A 19813-nucleotide genomic window follows, 5' to 3' on the forward strand; every position below is an offset into this window, starting at 1 on the left:
AACCAAATTGAATTCTTTAAAAATCTTCAGCAGTTATTAATACCACTGGATGCTTCTAATTTAGTTGTGGCTGGGGATTTCAATGCTGTTATGGATCCATTATTGGATAAAAAACCTAGTAGATGTATGAAGTCATGGTTAGATAATTTGGTACAAAATTGTGTTTTGCACGATATATGGCGAATATTTCATTTTAATGATCGGGAATTTTATTTTTGTTCCCAGGTCCTTAAATCTTTTTCTAGAATAGATTATTTGTTTCAGATCCCTTAGTTCAACTAGTAACACAAGCATCTATTGATCCCATCATTCTATCTGATCATGGAGGGGTATGGATCAAAATGAATTTAATTGATCAAATGAATAATAAATCAATATGGAGATTTGATAATACTTTGCTTGCAGATCCAAATTTTGTTGAGAGAATTCAGTCAAACATCAATGAATACTTTCAATTTAATGATACTGAAGATATCTCTATAGAAACAATTTGGGATGCTTTCAAAGCTACCATAAGAGGACAAATTATTTCCTTTTCAACATTTACTAAAAAACAAATTAAAAAACAATTTTCCAATTTGGAACAAGAGATAAAGGGTGTTGGAGGGAGAGAAAGGGGGCAGATGCTGATGGAATTGGTGTGCAGGGAAGGAGAGAGAGACATAAGGGGGAAGGATACTAGATGGAATTGGGTTGGAGGGAAAGAAAGGGGGCAGATACTGATGGAAGTGGGGGGAAGGGAAAGGAGAGAGTGAACTGCCAGACCATGGGGTTGTGGGAGAGGGAAGAGAAGAAGAGGAGAGAGATGCCAGACCATTGGAGGAGGGAAGGGAAGAAGTTGGATGCCAGAATAATAGGTGTGAAGGGAGAGATGGAAGTGGAATACAAGGAGAGAAGATGCCATATATAAGGGGTAGAGAGAGGGTAGACAGTGGATGGAAGGAAGAAGTGACAAGACTATGAGGAAAGCAGAAACCAGAGAAGACAATGTAGAAAAAAATTATATTTATTTATTTTTTTGCTTTAGGGGAGACGCATTGCTGTTTCTGTGGTGTTGCATTGTATGCAGAGTCCAGCTTCTTGGTGGTTTAATTTAACCTTTGTCTGCGTTTTTCTATTTTATCCCCCCTTTTACAAAACTGTAGAGCGTTTTTTTAGCACCAGCCATGGTGGTAATTGCTCAGAATTCTATGAGAGTCTGAGCTGTTACCACCATGGCTAAAAACCACATTACAGTTTTGTAAAAGTGAGAGTGGTTAGTTTGTGATTACATATTCCATACTAGGCGAAGGTGTTTCTGTGTTCTGTGTTCGAAAGCATGGTTTTCAGTTCGGATTGACTGTGTAGGATTGATCTGTACTAGTCTGGCTTGTTTAGTTTTACAATGGGTGTATTGATGTACTCCTCACTGCAGTATGTAAGATGCTGCCTTTTCCTAGGTACACTCTTGTGATGTGTGGATTGTTACTAAAAATCATGTGTTTCATACAGTTGGGGGGGTGTCAAAAAATGATGGGCCTCGAGTGTCACATATGCTAGGTACACCACTGCCTTCATAGTTTATATCTAATCCACAAGCCTGCTTTTAGGACCTACAGGGTATGTATCCCTCTGATTCATGACAATTTCACTTCTCATGTTATCTTATCCATTCTTTTTATTATACAACTGCCCAGATAAGCATCATTCTTTGACGTGATTGGACCTTGAAAACTAAGGGCAACAGTGTTCTCCCCAGAAATTTTTTCCAGCCATGAAAAACATTTGCTGCATTTAGTGTGCCGGAGTTAAAAAAGTTTGAGAGACGCTGCTCTATACCATTTGAAAGAGGGTAAATATCTAATTATTCACTTCTAGAATTGGATACTTCTTAAATTTAATAAAAATATTATGGAACAAGTGTCAAACCTTAAGAAAGGCAGTCATATTGAGCATTGGAAAATAACTAATACAAATAGTACACATTTAGGGCTCCTTTTACTAAGCTGCGATAGCGGTTTTACTGCGCGCTTAGCTCGTGCAGAATTGCCGCATGTGCTAGACGCTAACGCCAGCATTGAGCTGGCGTTAGTTCTACTCGTGTAGCGCAGCAATTATGCACACACTAAAAACGCTATTGCAGCTTAGTAAAAGGAGCCCTTAATTTTCCCCACCACCAAATTTCCCTGTCCCGTCCCACCCGGCTACTTTTTCATGCCACCCGGTTGGAAAAAATTTCTGGGGAGAACACTGAAGGACAAAAAATTCCTGAGCATATAAAAGAAAGTTTGGAAAAGCCAATATCACTAAAAGAATTACAAACAGCATTGGGGTCCCTTAGAGTTGGATCTGCTCCAGGTGGTGATGGTTTCACAGTAGAATTCTACAAATCTTTTCAAACTACTATATTACCTTATTTATTAAATTTATTACAAACACAAATAGATAAAGGCAGTATAAAAGGAACTATGGCAGAATCAATTACTATTGTTTTGCCTAAGCCAAATAAAGATCCCATCTTGGTTTCAAATTACAGACCTATTTCTTTAATTAACGTAGATGGGAAAATTTTGGCTAAAGCATTAGCTTTACGTTTGGCTAAGACTCTCCCTCACTTCATTGGATTTATAGCTCAGAGACATTCTTCTAATAACACCAGATTGGCTTTACACGTTAAATTTATCTAAAAATATTAGTGACCCAGTTTTCTGTGTCTCGTTAGATGCTGAAAAAGCATTTGATCGTGTGGAATGGTCCTTTATGTATCAAGCAATGGAATGGTTTGGAATTAAACCAGGATTCATACAAATGATTCAAATGTTGTATAAGAGCATAAGAAGTTGCCTCTGCTGAGGCAGACCAGAGGTCCATCTTGCCCAGCGGTCCGCTCCCGCGGCGGCCCATCAGGCCCAGTGCCTGAACAGTGGTCTCTGACTAATTTTATAATTTACCTCTAATCCTGTCCCTATAACCTTACCTCTACTCCTACCTGTACCCCTCAATCCCTTTGTCCTCCAGGTACCTGTCCAGACTCCCTTTGAAGCACTGTAGTGTGCTTCTGCCTATCACATCCTCCGGCAGCGCGTTCCATGTATCCACCGCCCTCTGGGTGAAAAAGAACTTCCTGGCGTTTGTTCTGAACCTTTCCCCTTTCAATTTCTCTGAGTGCCCCCTTGTACTTGTAGTTCCCCTTAGTTTGAAAAATCTGTCCCTGTCCACTTTTTCTATGCCCTTCATGATCTTGAAGGTTTCTATCATGTCTCCCCTGAGTCTTCGCTTTTCCAGGGAGAAAAGCCCCAGCTTTTTCAGTCTGTCAGTATATGAGAGGTCCCCCATACCCTTTATCAGCTTAGTTGCTCTTCTCTGGACTCTCTCAAGTATCGCCATGTCTTTTTTGAGGTACGGCGACCAGTACTGGACACAGTACTCCAGGTGCGGGCGCACCATTACACGATACAGTGGCAGGATGACTTCCTTCGTCCTGGTCGTGATACCTTTCTTAATGATACCCAACATTTTGTTCGCTTTCCTTGAGGCTGTGGCGCACTGCGCCGACGCCTTCAATGTTGTGTCCACCATCACTCCCAGGTCTCTTTCAAGGTTGCTCACCCCTAGCGGTGATCCCCCCATCTTGTAAGTTCTTTTTTCCAACATGCATGACCTTGCATTTCCCTATGTTGAAGTTCATTTGCCACGTTTTGGCCCACTCTTCCAGCGTTGTCAGATCTTTTTGGAGGTTTTCGCAGTCCTCCATGGTTTTGACCCTGCTGTATAGTTTAGTGTCATCCGCAAATTTAATAACCTCACATTTTGTTCCCGCCTCCAGGTCGTTAATAAATATATTGAACAGGAGCGGTCCCAGCACCGACCCCTATGGAACTCCGCTTGTGACCCATTGCCAATCTGAGTAATGGCCCTTTACTCCAACCCTCTGTTTCCTGCCCGCCAGCCAGTTTTTGATCCATCGGTGGACCTCCCCTTGCACCCCGTGGTTCCATAGCTTCCTCAGCAGTCTTTCGTGTGGTACCTTGTCGAAGGCTTTTTGGAAGTCAAGGTAAATGATGTCTATGGATTCCCCTCTATCCACCTGGCTGTTTACCCCCTCAAAGAAATATAATAAGTTCATGAGGCATGACCTGCCCTTGCAGAAGCCATGCTGGCTCGACTTTAGCTGCCCATTGTTTTCAATGTGTTCCCAGATGCTGTCTTTAATCAGCAATTCCATCATCTTTCCCGGTACCGAGGTCAAGCTCACCGGCCTGTAGTTTCCTGGTCCCCCCTTGAGCCTTTCTTGAAGATGGGCGTGATATTTGCTATTTTCCAGTCCTCTGGAATCTCTCCAGTTTTTAGGGATAGGTTGCATATTTGTCGAAGTGGCTCAGCTATTTCGTTCCTTAGTTCCTTGAGTACCCTTGGGTGAATGCTGTCCGGTCCTGGCGATTTGTCGCACTTTAGCCTGTCTATCTTCCTGAGGACATCCATCTTGCTCACCTCTAGTTGGACCAGATTATCATCCTGATCTCCTTTTCCAATCTCCTCAGGTTCCGGAATGTTGGTTGTGTCCTCCATTGTGAAAACTGACGTGAAGAACCCATTTAACCTGTCCGCTATCTCCTTTTCCTCTTTTACCACTCCCTTTCTGTCTCCATCATCCAAGGGTCCTACTTCCTCCCTAGCTGGTTGCTTCCCCTTGACATACCTGAAGAATGATTTGAAGTTTGTTGCTTCCTCTGCCAGTCTTTCTTCATATTCTCTTTTTGCCTTCCTAACCACTCGGTGACACTCCTTTTGGTGTCTTTTATGCTCCTTTTGGTTGTCTTCTGTTTGGTCCTTTTTCCATTTTTTGAATGATGCCTTCTTATCGCTTATCGCCTTTTTCACTGCATTTGTTATCCACACTGGGTTTTTTGTTCTATTTTTCTTGCACCCTTTCCTGAACTTGGGGACGCACAGGTTCTGTGCTTCGTGCACCATGCCCTTGAGTAGAGTCCAGGCTTTTTCTACGGACTCTATCTTCCTTGCGGTATTGATGAGTTTCTTTTCCACCAGTTTCCTCATGGCATCATAATTCCCTTTTTTGAAGTTGAGTGCTGTCGTTGTGGTTCTTTTTACCTTTGATGGTCCAATTTCTAGCTTGTACTGGATCGTGTTGTGATCGCTGTTTCCTAGTGGGGCTAGTACCGCCACCTCCTTAGCGGGTCCCCCTAGTCCGTTGAAGATTAGGTCAAGAGTGGCATCTCCCTGTGTTGGTTCCGTGACCAGCTGTTCCATGAAACAGTCCCTCGTGATCTCCATGAATTTGGTCTCCCTCGTACAGTGTGAGTGCCCGATGCTTCAGTCTATTCCCGAGTAGTTGAAGTCCCCCATCACCACCACACTTCCGCTTTGGCATAACTGCCTCAGTTCGGCCTCCAGGTCCTGGTCGATTTTTTCCTATTGTCCAGGTGGGCGATAGTACAGACCCAATTTTATGTCTGTTCCTGTTCCTCCTGGTAGTTTAACCCATAATGATTCCAAGTCGTCCGCTCTTACTGTTGTTTCCATCCTGGTTGAAGGTATGGAATCTTTTATATATAGCGCTATTCCTCCACCCTTTTTGTGTGACCTATCTCTCCTATAGAGTTTGAACCCTGGTAAGGCCACATCCCATTTATTTTCATCAGTCCACCACATTTCTGTGACTCCGATTATGTCTAGGCCCTTTTTGCAGGCTAATACTTCCAACTCTCCCATTTTAGCCCCTAGGCTCCTAGTGTTAGTGTACAAGCAATGTAAGTCCCGGTTGTTCGCCTTTCTTGCTGGTTTTCCTCGTGGTTTGGCACTCCTGGCGTCCCCTTCATAAGATGCTAGTCCCCAAGCCTCGTCTCGGTCATCCTCCTCCTGTGGTGTATCTGTTTCGTCCTCAGCCTGTTTCCCCATTTTTGGTTGTCCCTCTGGGATCTGTTGTTCTCTTTTAGTCCTGCTTACCAATGACATTTGCGCCCTAGACTCCTGCGATCTATCCTTAGGTCCTTTTTCAATAAATTTCAGCTCAGTCCTGAGCCCTCCTTTACAGTGCCCTTGTTAAGTGTCCTTGGCCCTGGTCCTCTGCATTGCGTCCTTAGGTCCTTTTCCCAAAAAGTCCCACTCAGCCCCATGCCCTCTTTTACAATGTCCTTGCTCAGTATCCTTATTTGATACAATTGTCCGATGTGTCAGATTGACTGTCGGCTTTCCCCTCTTCTTTAGTTTAAAGCCAAGTCTATGATGCTCTGGACGTTGCGTGACAACATCCTCGTCCCAGTCGTGCTCAGGTGCAGTCCGTCTCTCCTGTAGAGTTTGTTCTTTCCCAAGAAAGTTGACCAGTTCCGAACAAAAAGGAAACCCTCCTCCTCTCACCATCTCCTGAGCCAACCGTTTATTTCTTGTAGTTCACTCTGCCTCCGTGTGTCCGCTCTCGGTACAGGCAGGATCTCCGAGAAGGCTATCTTGCATGGCCTCAGTTTCAGTTTCCTCCCCAGGATCCTGAACTGATCAGTTAGTGCAGTCCTGTTGTAGTCCCTCCTGCTGACGTCGTTGGTTCCAACATGGATTACTACAGCTGTCTCCTCTGTCTCGGCCCCTTCCAGGATCCTTTCAATTCTGTTGATGATGTCCTTTGTTCTTGCCTCGGGGAGACATGTCACTAGTCGGTCCTCTCTCCCTCCTGCTATGTGACTGTCCACTCCTCTCAGGATCGAGTCTCCTACTACGATAGCAGATCTCCCCTTCCTCAACTGTCTCTCCGGTCTCAGGTCTGTGTCAGTGGCGCAGTCACCTAGTCCTTCCTCTGTGTTCTGTTGGGTCTCCTCCTCATCTGCCTGCCCAGTTTCCCCGCAAGGCCCTACTTCCATGGTGTCTGGTGGAATTTGTCGTCCGACTGTTGAATTTGTCCTGATGAACTCCCCTACTGCAAGATTATATATTAATAATAATTTTTCAGAATGTTTTAAGTTGCAGAGGGGGGTTAGACAAGGTTGTCCACTATCTCCTTTGCTTTTTGATATTGTTTTAGAACCCTTGTTATTAGCAATTCAGCAATCAATGGAGATTCAGGGTATTCCTCGTAGAGATCAGGAATATAAGGTCTCTGCTTATGCGGATGATATTTTGCTTTATTTGAGGAATCCTGAAACAACGATTGCAAATCTACTCAACTTGATTAACAAATTTGGAAAATTTTATAAAATAAATTGGAGTAAATCAGAAGTCCTTCCACTTAATGTTTATTGTACAAAAGGATACATTTTCTTTTGTCTGGAAAGAAGAAGAAATAAAATATTTGGGTATCTGAATTAAAAATACATTAGAAGAGACAATAAAAAATAAATGAAAAACATATATTATAGAAGGTTACAGAATTATGTGAGCAATGGAATCCTTTACATATTTCATGGTGGGGAAGAGTTCAAACAGTTAAAATGATGATTTCACCTGTGGTTTGTTACCAAATGGGAATGATACCAGTGTTTTTTCAGGCGTATTTTTACAAAAAAATAAATAGTATTCTTACAAAATTTATTTGGCAAGGTAAACAGTTTGAGTTGCCTTAGTGACTTTACAAAAATCAATTGTAGAGGGAGGGGTAAATTTTCCAAATTTCTAAAGGCATCATCAATCCTATATTATGCGCCAAGGTATGTATGGGGTCCTCCCAGAACTCATGGAAAAATTACCGGATTGGTTAAGATTGGAATGGCAACTCATGTCTCCTATAAGGCTGTGTCATATTATTAGTACTAAAATGCTTAGGTTGTATAAAGAAAATAAAATATTACTTGATACCTGGAAAACTTTAAAATTTATAGATAAATTAACTTCTAATCCAATTCAGAAATCGACAAATCAAACAATATGGCTTAACTCCAAGATTCAAATTGGCAGATTTAAGCTTAAATGGAAGCAATGGATAATAGGAGGAATACGTACTCTTGATGATGTAATGTCTAATGGTAAACTGCTTGATTTTTCACAGTTGCAACAAAAATTTGGCTTGAATAAATCACAAAGTTATAAATGGCTGCAACTGAAGCAGGCCATTCAGTTGGGGTTCCCTGAATGGAAAAATCTTAATAATCAATATAGTTTAGAATTCCTATGCTTTCAGGCAGACTTTCTGGGACATCAGGCCGCACAGTGGTACAAATTAATATCTGGATTATTGAAAAATAAAAAACAAGGAATGGTCTTAGAGACATTTGGAGCATTGAGATTAAGCACGAAATTACGGCATCTCAATGGCCATGTATTTGGTCTTGGAGGATGAAATGTACAATGTCTACATCTATGAGACAAACGTGGTTTTCCTTGCTACATAGAGCTTTCTGGACCCCTGTTCGTTTAAAAAAATTAGATAGCTCTAAATCTGATAAATGCTGGCATTGTCATCTTGAAGCAGGGACTTTAGATCATTTGTTATTTTATTGCCCATATATAGGAGGAGACATCGGGGCCTCTTCGGCAGAGTGTGGGAGCACAGCTCTGCCCCTCCCCCGATCCAGCAAGGGACTCTTCCACTTAAAACTTCAGCGTCTACGGGATTCCTCCTTTGCTCCCCTTGCACTGTTACCTGCAGGAGGTAGGAGACATCGGGGCCTCTTCGGCAGAGCGTGGAAGCACAGCTCCGCCCCTCCCCCGATCCAGCAAGGGACTCTTCGACTTAAAACCTCAGCGTCTACAGCGCGCAGCCGTTTGGCGCACCGACGAAGGCGCATGACAAAGGCGCGCGCGCCTTAGTGCATGCCTTCGTGAAGCGACTGCCGGGAAGCCGACTGACCTGCTTCTATCCGCTTATCCACAGACTGTGTGTAGACTCTCCTCAATAAACTCCTCGAGGTCACCAAAGACCGGCATCTAGTCCAGTGACTTTGAATCGTCATTTTCAACATTACTTATTAGCTCATAGACTTATATATGCTGAATTAGATCAAAAGCTCATAAGTCTACAGATTCATATTTTGAATTAACATACTTCCCTGAAACTAAATGGACTAGACTACCCTATCAACCCTACCATAAAAATCCTTGGTGTCATCCTTGACCGATGCCTGACCTTCAAAGACCATACCAGTGCCCAGATCAAAAAATGCTTCTGCACCCTCTGGAAGCTTCGCATCATCAAGCATTACTTCGACCACCTCTCTTTTCGACTTCTGGTCCAATCACTAATCCTAAGCATCCTAGACTATTGCAACATTATATACCTGGGATCCTATAAAAGTACCATCAAACATTTGAGAATAGTCCAAAATAATGCCATTTGCCTCATCTACGGTCTCAGAAAATATGACCATGTAAGCCCATATTACTTAAAACTTCATTGGTTGCCAGTAGAGGCAAGGATCATCTTCAAATTCGCCTGCCTCTGCTTCAAAACCTTAACAGGCTCTTTCCCAGTCTACCTGTCTGAACACCTTGAACTTGCAGGCCCCTCTTGCACAAGAAACACCTACCTGTTCGCCTTTCCATCTCTAAAGGGCTGCCTCTACAAGAGATTCCTTGATAGATCCCTATCATTCCAAGCTGGCAAATGGAACAAATGCCTCACCTCCCTCATTTCTAATTCTCCTTCCTACCAAATGTTCAGTAAGTCAATCAAAACCTACCTCTTTGACAAATTTCTCTGACTCCTCCCCTTCCTTTCTCCTTGCTCCCCACCTGACCTTTGATAATAGAACCTCACGGTATAGCGGTATACAAGAAATAAAATTATTATTATACCTCTGGATTCTCCATCCCCTCCCTTCCTGTTAAACAAATTTAATGTCCTAACGAAACTGATCGCTTAGTTTACTCAAATGTCCTATTTTGTATCTCCTTCATCTTTTATGCCTCATCACTGTCATGCTTGTAAATTCGCTGTAAATTGTACAGTCTCTTCATCTGTTAACCGCACTGAACTTCCATGGTACCGCAGTATACAAGAATAAAGTTATTATTATTATTATATTAGAATTTTGGAAATCAATTTGGAATCAAATTAATTCCCTATTAGAAAATCATGTGGCATTATCATATGACACAGTTTTATTTGGAATAGAAATGAGGGCAAAGAAACAAATCTCATCTAATAATAACAAGTTATTGCTAATTTTAACAGGGGTTGCCATTCAACAAATCACTTATAATTGAAAGAATTGAAATAGATTGAATTACTGTTTTGGGTGGAACTCTGTATGCCATATATATAAAATGGAAAGGACAATAGCTGTCTAAAAAGGAAATTATAACAAATTTCAAGATGTGTGGAGGCCATTGATTGATTATTGTAAAGATTAAAAATTATTCTTCTCTGGGAAAAATTTTAAGACATTATGGGGGGGTGGGGGGAGGGTATATGAAAGTTACATTGATAAATGTAATTATTGTACTTGTTTTAAGATATGAAATAAATAAAGGTTTATAAAAACAAAACAAAACACATTTTTACATATAACTAAATACATTGTAGGGACGTCCACCTGGCATCTAGAAGTGAAAAAAAAATTTTTGGGAGACGTGTATCTGATGCCTATCTTATTTCTAAGTAACGCAGAGCACGACTTGCGCTCCACAGACGTATACACCACGCCTAGTTAGGTGCAGTTTGCAGAATCATCGAAACATAGAAGATGACGGCAGATAAGGGCCATAGCCCATCAGGTCTGCCCACTCTACTGACCCACCCCCAAGTCTACTATCCTAGGGATCCCACTCCTGAATGACCATAATCTAACTTAGACAGTACAACAGCATGAATTAGCATATGTAATGATTTCTCATCCAAAAAATCTCAAATAGGCTCTAAGCTGTCTCAAAACCCCAAAGTCTTCAGATACTATTAATTATTTAGAGAAAGATCTAATTGCGGTGGTGGCTTGCTCATTGAATGAGAGGGATGAGTCTATGATGACACCTAAGATCTTAGAGGAAAACTCAATCTGTAGAGATGTCCCTGATCCAGTTTTGGACCAAGCCATAGCAGTTTAGTTTTGGCTTCATTTAATTTCATTTGAACAGAAAATGACCAAGCCTGAAATTTCATTATACACTGAATTATGTTTGCAGAAAGATTTGAAAGATTCAAGTCTACCTCAAGGAGGATGAAAATATCATCTGCGTACGTATACAGGGATTCGAAAATTGATGATTCAAGATATTTCACATAGATATTAAAAAGGATGGGAGACATAGGCGATCCCTGTGGGACCCCCCACGACGACTTCCAGGGAAATGACATTGTACCATCCATGTTAACAGTATAATCATAGGAAATTAGAAAACCAGCGACTGCATGCTCTAGGCCTATGAAAAAGTCATGATGGACAACATCAAAAGCCGCGGACAAGTCAAATTGTTTGTAATAAGATGGCAAATTTGTTATTCAAATGTAGTTGCTGAACCTTTGAGAATAGAGAAATCAGCAAAGTTTCAGTAATGAAATTTGGCAAAAGAACAGAAAATCTCACCTAATAAGTGGAGAGTTGACTAGAGATTATAGATTCCATCATTTTAGTTAACAGCGGTATATTTGTAATTGGCCAAAAACAAGATAGTTGGATCTAGGTCATCTTTTTATAGCTTATAGTAAGAACTATATGGCCCATATCAGTAGAAAACCCCCTAACTCCTAGGCAGAATTTATAAGTTCTGTTACCACATAATAGCTTGGGCAAGAATTCTCTCATATAAATATGAGGGAATAGGATCCAAGATATACTTGCATTTCCTCAATTTATAACATAATTGCAAGATCTGTGTCTCAGTTCCAGGTTCAAAAGTAACCCAAGTTGAGTGAAATTTTTATTACACTCAGTACATACAAATGGTTTCTACATTGTGTGGATCACTTTGTGTCTTTTTAGATGTGAAAGTCGAAAGAAGCTTTTATCACACTCGGTACATGTATATGGTTTGTACCCTATGTGAATCATTTGATGGCGTTTTAGATGTGAAAGACAAGTGAAGCTTTGATTACACTCAGTACATGTATATGGTTTGTGCCCTCTGTGGATCCTCTCATGAGTTTTTAGATCTGAAAGTCGAAAGAAGCTTTTATCACACTCAGTACATGTAAATGGTTTGTACCCTATGTGAATTATTTGGTGGCGTTTTAGATGTGAAAGACAAGTGAAGTTTTTATTACACTCCGTACAGGTATATGGTTTGTACTCTGTGTGGATCATCTCATGAATTTTTAGATCTGAAAGTCGAAAGAAGCTTTTATCACACTCAGTACATGTAAATGGTTTGTACCCTATGTGAATCATTTGGTGGCGTTTTAGATGTGAAAGCTGAGTGAAGCTTTTATTACACTCCGTACAGGTATATGGTTTGTGCTCTGTGTGGATCATCTCATGAGTTTTTAGAACTGAAAGTCGAAAGAAGCTTTTATCACACTCAGTACATGTATATGGTTTGTACCCTATGTGAATCATTTGGTGGCGTTTTAGATGTGAAAGACAAGTGAAGCTTTTATTACACTCAGTACATGTATATGGTTTGTGCCCTCTGTGGATCCTCTCATGAGTTTTTAGTTCTGAAAGTCGAAAGAAGCTTTTATCACATTCAGTACATGTATATGGTTTGTGTCCTGTGTGGATCACTTGGTGTCTTTTTAGATTTGAAAGTAGAGTGAAGTTTTTATTACACTCAGTAGAGGTAGATGGTTTCACATTTCTTTGATCCCTTTTGTGCAGTTGAAGTTCTTTTTTGTGGGGTTTTCCTTTCCTCTTACCATGGTGGAATTTAGAAGTAATTTTATCACTGTTTTTAATTTGGAAGGGTCCCTCTGCTAGGTGTCTCTGGTCCTCAGGGATGTAACTCAGATCCCTGTCATTTCTCTCACACTTCCTGTCTCCATCCCTTGAGACTTCTGTAGAGTTTCTCTGGTTCTTTGATTCCTGCTTATAATTCTTTGTGTTAATCTTCTCAGTTCCCTGGGAATTATTCTCACTGACATTTTCTGACTGTATTTGGATTTGTTCCATATCTACCGGATCTTCTCCTTGATTCTTTTCTCTCTTCCATTCGTGGTGGATCTGATGATCTGCTGGAGAGAAACAGAAGGTATTTCTCATGAGTTAGAAAACTGCAGTAGTTTCTATAGATTCCATCATTTTAGTTAACAGCAGTATATTTGTAACTGGCCAATAATTTAACAAGATAGTTGGATCTAGGTCAGCTTTTTATAGGTTTTATAGCTTATAGTAAGAACTATATGGCCCATATCAGTAGAAAACCCCCAACATCTATGGCAGAATTTATAAATTCAGTTAGCCACGCAATGGCTTGGGAAGGAATTCTCTCATATAAATACAGTGGTACCTTGGAATCTGAACTTAATCTGTTCCAAAACCCAGTTTGGATTCCAAAACGTTTGAGTTCCAAGACACTTTTCCCCATTGAAAACAACAGAAACGGCATTAATCCGTTCCTGGGCCCCCCTGAAGATCGCTGTCAGGAGGGGGCCCAACCCCCCCTGACGGAACCACCCTGACAGCCCTAAGTTCACTGGCAGGAGGGTGGCCAATCTCTCCTGCCCAACCCCCCCCCCCCGAAGGCCCTCCTAAGATCATCAGCAGGAGGATACCCAACCCTCCTGCCGAACCCTGCTCAATGAAACCCCCAACCCCGGAACCCCCCCTTGAGCTTACCTTCCAATTGGCCAGACAGCTCCTCGCACTGTCCGGCCAGCAGGCCCGCCTCCGTCCAAATGAGGCGGGCTCGCCCCTCCACTGCCCAACCCATAGGATCCTAGGACCTGATTGGCCCAAGTGCCTAAGGTCCCTCCTATGGCGGGAGGGGCCTTAGGCGCTTGGGGATTCCGAGGTACCACTGTATGAGAGAATAGGATCCAAGATACACTTGCATTTCCTCAATTTATAACATAATTGTAAGATCTCAGTTACAGGTTGAAAAGTAACCCAAGTTGAGTGAAGCTTTTATTACACTCAGTACATGTACATGGTTTCTACACTGTGTGGTAAATAGGATATACTTTACTATCATAGAAACATAGAAAATGACAGCAGATAAGGGCCACGGCTCATCTAGTCTGCCCACTCTAATGACCCACCCCCTAACTTCCTCCATGAAGAGATCCCACATGCCTATCCCATTTTTTCTTAAAATCAGGCACGCTGCTGGCTTTGATTACCTGCAGTGGAAGATCATTCCAATGATCAACCACCCTTTCGGTGAAGAAATACTTCCTGGTGTCGCCATGAAGTTTCCCACCCCTGATTTTCAACGGATGCCCTCGATGTCGTTGGTCCTTTAAGAAAAAAGATATCTTCTTCCACCTCGATGCAGCCCGTAACATATTTGAACGTCTCTATCATGTCTCCCCTCTCTCTGCGCTCCTCGACTTAGTATAGCTGCAACTTACCCAGCCGTTCCTCATACGGGAGATCCTTGAGTCCTGAGACCATCCTGGTGGCCATTCGCTGAACCGATTCAGCTTTCAGCACATCTTTTTGGTAATGTGGCCTCCAGAATTATACACAATATTCCAGATGAGGTCTCACCATGGATCTGTACAACAGCATTATGACTTCGGGCTTCCGGCTGACGAAACTTCTACAGATACAACCCATAATTTGTCTAGCCTTGGAAGAAGCTTTCTCCACTTGATTGGCAGTCTTCATGTCTTCACTAATGATCACTCCTAAGTCTCGTTCTGCTGCAGTCCTAGCTAAGGTCTCGCCATTTAGGGTGTAAGTTCTGCATGGATATCTGCTGCCGAGGTGCATGACCTTACATTTTTGGCATTGAAACTTAGTTGCCAAGTCTTTGACCAATGCTCCAGTAAGAGTAGGTCCTGCGTCATACTGTCAGGCACTGTGCTTTTGCCTACTATGTTGCTGCCTAAACATGCCCCCATTGTTTTTTAGTAAGTTCACAAACACATGATAGCCAATTAAACATTTAAATTTATTCAAAGTTATTTCATAACAGAATAATCTTACAAGGCTCATAAACAATTATGATTTGTACAATGGAAATTCATCTCTTCACAGCAGAGTAATGGCATCTTGCTGAAGGGAGGAATTGCTATTTGCCATAGCAATACTGTCACTTATATACATCATTTGTCCTTCCCTTCATATGATTTAAGGCATTTCATACATGGTAGGGGAGTGGCTTTCACTTAACAAAGACCTTCTTCGCTTTTATAGATAACAGGCTGAAAGAAAAGTTGTTTAAGATATAACAGCTATATATCTTTACAGTAATTTACATAAAAGAAGATTACAATGTATACATTTTAATAAAACTTAGGTTGAAATTTACCAACGCAATACAACCCTTAAGGAAGGAATATATCTCTTAACCAGTATTTGTCTTATGTCTTAGAATGAATCAATGTAGCCCTCTGACTAACGAAGAACCGACAGTCTGGGCTTTTGCCTGTGTCTAACTATGTCTCGGTAAAACAAACACAAAATAGCCCAAAAGCCCCCCCCCCTTAATGAGAATCACTAATGCTCTCCTATACTGAGCCCAAGAAGCCCCCCTTCGCATCTAAAAAGGCCTCACAGACTTCAAGGTCAGGTAGGTCAAACTCCATATGTTGCTTCTGGATTGTCCAAAATCTAACATACACATACACATACATACACCTATATGATAATTCTTATGATATGTCTTGCTCAGGAATGTGAAACCCTCTATCTTCCTTACCACTACCAGTCTAAGAGCCATTTGGTATTAATTAAGCCATAAGGCTACAGGTGGGCAACTTGGACAAAGAGAGAAGGAAAAAGAACACTTATAAGAACATAAGAAGTTGCCTCCGCTGAGTCAGACCAGAGGTTCATCGTGCCCAGCAGTCCGCTCCCACGGCGGCCCATTGGGTCCATGACCTGTAAGTTGATCCTTTGTCTAAAACCCTTCAATCCCCTTTATCCTTCTATCTATACCCTTTCATAATCCTATCTCTACCTCTACCTCTATCTGTATCCCTCAATCCCCGTATCCTTAAGGAATTTATCCAATCCTTCTTTGAAACCCCTATCACAACCTCCGGAAGTGCATTCCAGGTGCCCACCACCCTCTGAGTGAAAAAGAATTTCCTAGCATTGGTTCTAAACCTGTCCCCTTTCAATTTCTCTGAGTGCCCCCTTGTTCTTGTGGATCCCAATAGGCTGAAGAATCTGGCCCTCTCCACCTTCTCTATGCCCTTCATGATCTTGTAAGTCTCTATCATGTCTCCTTTGAGACTCCACTTCTCCAGGGAGAAGAGCCCCAGCCTTTCTAACCTGTCTGCGTATGAAAGGTTTTCCATACATCATTCTTGTCGCTCTTCTCTGAACCCTCTCAAGTATGGCCATGTCCTTCTTAAGGTACGGTGACCAATATTGGACACAGTACTCCAGATGCGAGCGCACCATCACACGATACAGTGGCATGATGACTTCCTTCGTTCTGGTTGTAATACCCTTCTTAATAATACCCAACATTTTGTTTGCTTTCTTTAAGGCTGCTGAGCATTGTGCCGTTGACTTCATTGTTGTATCCACCAGCACACCCAAGTCTTTTTCAAGGTTACTTTCCTCTAGTACTAATCCCCCCATTTTGTAACTGAAATTCTCCTAGGACAAGCAGGATGAGTCAGCCACATATGGGTGTTGTCCCAACAGCTCCCAATTTGCGGATAAGCTCTCCAATAGCTCAGAGAGATTTTTTTTTTTTTTTCTCTGAGCACGTGCAGTGCCCGGGCCCCACTGGGCATGCCCGAGCCCTACCCATTTTCCCCTGCTTCCCCCTACTCCTCAGTCTTTAGTTTCCGCCCGTTCCCATCAGTTGGATTTTTCCACAGCTCTCCATCACTATTTTTTCTACAATCAAGACTTTTTCTTCTTACCATCCTGAAGATGCCAGAAACATCAGAGAAATGTCTGGGATGCAGGAAAAGGATGAGTACACTGGATCCTCACGATCTGTGCATATGCTGCTTGGGTCCAGTGCACGAGGAACAGTGTTGCTTGCACTGTGCTCGCCTATCTATCACAGGCACGCAATCTAAGGAAGAGGGCACTAAGAGACTTCTTGAAAAGAAGTGAGGCCCGAGAATCTTCCTCCAGCAGCCATCCTCATCGGAACGCTTACCATGTGCCTGCTTGTATCCGCACGAACATAAGCCAGCCCTCCTGGAACTGTGCCCACCTGTTCTCATGAGCACTCCAGTTGAGGATTTACCTTGTGCCTGCTTGTATGCGCACGCACGTAAGCCAGCCCTCCTGGAACTGTGCCCACCTGTGTTCATGAGCACTCCAGTTGAGAAGAGGGCGCTGAGAAACTCCATGGAAAGGGGTGAAACCTAAGAATCAGCCTGCACAGCCTGATCATAAGGCAGCAATGGGATATGTAAAATTAGCAGGGGTAAGGAGCCTTCAGGATGCCCTTGCTCTGCCCTGACTCCCTGCATCAGCCATCAAGGTAAGTGCCTTATCTGCCTGTCCTGGGAAACTTCTGATAATCTCCCTCCCTCCTCCCATTCTGAAAAAGAAACTCTGGGGTCCTGCAGAGTCTGCAGTGCAGACCTCTCCCACTCCCCCCCCCCTCATGTTGGAAAGAACCTTTGCAGCAGGAGGAGTCTGCCTTTCTGTGCAGGGCACTGGGTAAGCAATCCCAGAAATGTCCCTCCTCCCTGTCTCAGCAACCAGCCATGATGGAAACCGCTGGCAACCAATTGCAGCACAAGCTTTTCCTTCCTCCCCGGCAACAGGGGCAGTTCCGGGGAATTCTTCACTGATGTCATCAGTGATGCGGCATGTCAGACCACATTTCCCCAAAGGTGGGGGTCTGAAACTCCTCAGCACTTCAGATACCTAGGCAGAGAGTGCGTTTCCACTGCTCACAGCCAGCATGAGGGACTCTGCTACTATTTATTATTTCTATAGCGCTGAAAGGCATATGCAGCACTGTACAGTTTAATATACAATAGGCAGTATAGCAGGAGAAACCCACACAGGAAGCATCATCACCACTCCTCTTTTCCTGCCTCCAGGCACAGCGGGAAACGCAGCCAGGATCACTGGCACCTTGCATTTCTCTATATTGAAGTTCATTTGCCATTTTGTTGCCCACTTCTCCAGTTTGTTTAGGTCCCTTTGTAGGTCTTCACATTCCTCCGCAGTTCTAACCCTGCTACAGAGTTTAGTATCATCTGCAAATTTTATAACTTCACACTTCGTCCCTGTTTCTAGGTCATTTATAAATTGAACAGCAGCGGTCCGAGACCGACCCCTGTGGAACACCGCTCGTGACCCTCCTCCAGTCTGAGTAGTGGCCCTTCACTCCAATTCTTTGCTTCCTGCCTGCCAACCAGTGTTTAATCCATCTGTGTACATCCCCTTTCACCCCGTGGTTCCACAGCTTCCTAAGTAGCCGCTCACGGGGTACCTTGTCAAAGGCTTTTTGGAAGTCGAGATAAATGATGTCTATGGGTTCCCCTTTGTCCATCTGGCTGTTTATCCCTTCAAAGTGCAGTAAGTTCATTTGGCAAGATCTTCCCTTGCAGAAGCCATGCTGGCTCGCTTTCATTAGTCCATTTTTTCTATAATTTAAATACCGCAACAAATATTTTATATATTTAGGCCCTGATTCTCTAAAGTGCATCCCGATTTTAGGCGTCCTACAGCTGTCTAATCAGCCAATCGGGATGCACGTTTTTTTTAAAAAAATGCTTCCCAGGCAAGCCTGAAGGCACCTCCGGGAGCCTAGGGAGACCCGCAAGATGCCTAAGCTCGTCTAAGGGCCTTAGGCGGGCCTTAGGCTGAACCTAGGCAGCCCTACGCGTCTCCCTAGTAGAGGAGAAGCTTAAAATGTAGGCCAGCAAAATGCTGGCCTACATTGTAAGTAGACGCGGCCGCTATACTTATCGCGGCAAGGGATCTCTCTGCCGCTATAAGTATAGCGGGCCATGGCCCCCTGACCAGGAGGGTGCCCAAACCCTCTGCCCGAAGACGCACCTCCCCCCCGACACTACCGACCGCCCCCCCCGACACTACCGACCGCCCCCCCCCCGACATTACCGATCCCCCCCCGACAATATCGATAGCTGGCAGGAGGGTGCCCAATCCCTCCTGCCCGAAGACGCACCCCCCCGGCGCTAACCCCCCCAAACCTCCACTCCACCAAACCTGTTCTTAGAAGGGTCTTGCACGTCTTGAGCCGGAAGGCACGCCTCGTCGAAATGAAGCGGGCCCGCCCCTTCCCGGCCCGCCCCTTCTAGAGCCATCCCACCGAAGCCCGCAAGGATGGCTCTAGAAGCGTGGACCAATCAGGCCTTAGGCATAGCGGGTCCGCCCATCCCCACTTAATCTAAGGCCTGATTGGCCAATCAGACCTTAGGCCTGATTGCAGAAAGAAATGAAAGAAAGGATGCCCAGTCAGAAGGAAACGCAACCAGAGACTCATGAAATCACCAGACAGCAAAGATAGGAAAAATGATTTTATTTTCAATTTAGTGATCAAAATCTGTCAGTTTTGAGAATTTATATCTGTTGTCTATATTTTCTACTATATTTGTCTATTTTTTTTTATAGTTACTGAAGGGACATTGCATATTTTAAAGTCATCTGCCTTGACATCTTTGAACCCCCCCCCCATATATAAATGATAATTAACATTTTTCTATGCGTATAGTGTGCTTTGTAGTTTTTAAAACATTTTATGGTTACCATTATGAATTAATAAGATATTATGTGTGCATGAAAAATGAATGGAAGAAATTGGAGGCGGGGCTATGGCGGGATTAGAGGCGGGACTGACAATTAATAGATGTCCCCTTTTGATGAAAAAATAAATGATCACCTTAGCCACACCGTAT

At 43.0% G+C, this 19813-nt stretch overlaps 1 protein-coding gene and 1 pseudogene across 2 annotated transcripts in view; both read right to left on the bottom strand.

Annotated features, from left to right (window-relative positions):
• LOC117355254 overlaps window positions 1–19813 on the bottom strand; it is a 623529-nt pseudogene that overhangs the window by 437897 nt on the left and 165819 nt on the right.
• The window catches only part of LOC117355267 (gastrula zinc finger protein XlCGF28.1-like), a 36522-nt gene continuing 26714 nt past the window's right edge, over window positions 10006–19813 (bottom strand). The window contains exon 3 of one of the 2 annotated variants that reach the window (XM_033933570.1): window positions 10006–13024. In XM_033933570.1, the coding sequence (XP_033789461.1) occupies window positions 11808–13024 (1217 nt within the window). In that variant the 3' untranslated portion in view covers window positions 10006–11807. Of the gene's footprint in view, window positions 13028–19813 lie in introns of both variants that reach the window. The other variant, XM_033933569.1, reaches the window with a different exon arrangement.

This window comes from Geotrypetes seraphini, chromosome 2, assembly GCF_902459505.1.
Source record: "Geotrypetes seraphini chromosome 2, aGeoSer1.1, whole genome shotgun sequence".
NCBI classification, from domain to species: Eukaryota; Metazoa; Chordata; class Amphibia; order Gymnophiona; family Dermophiidae; genus Geotrypetes; species Geotrypetes seraphini.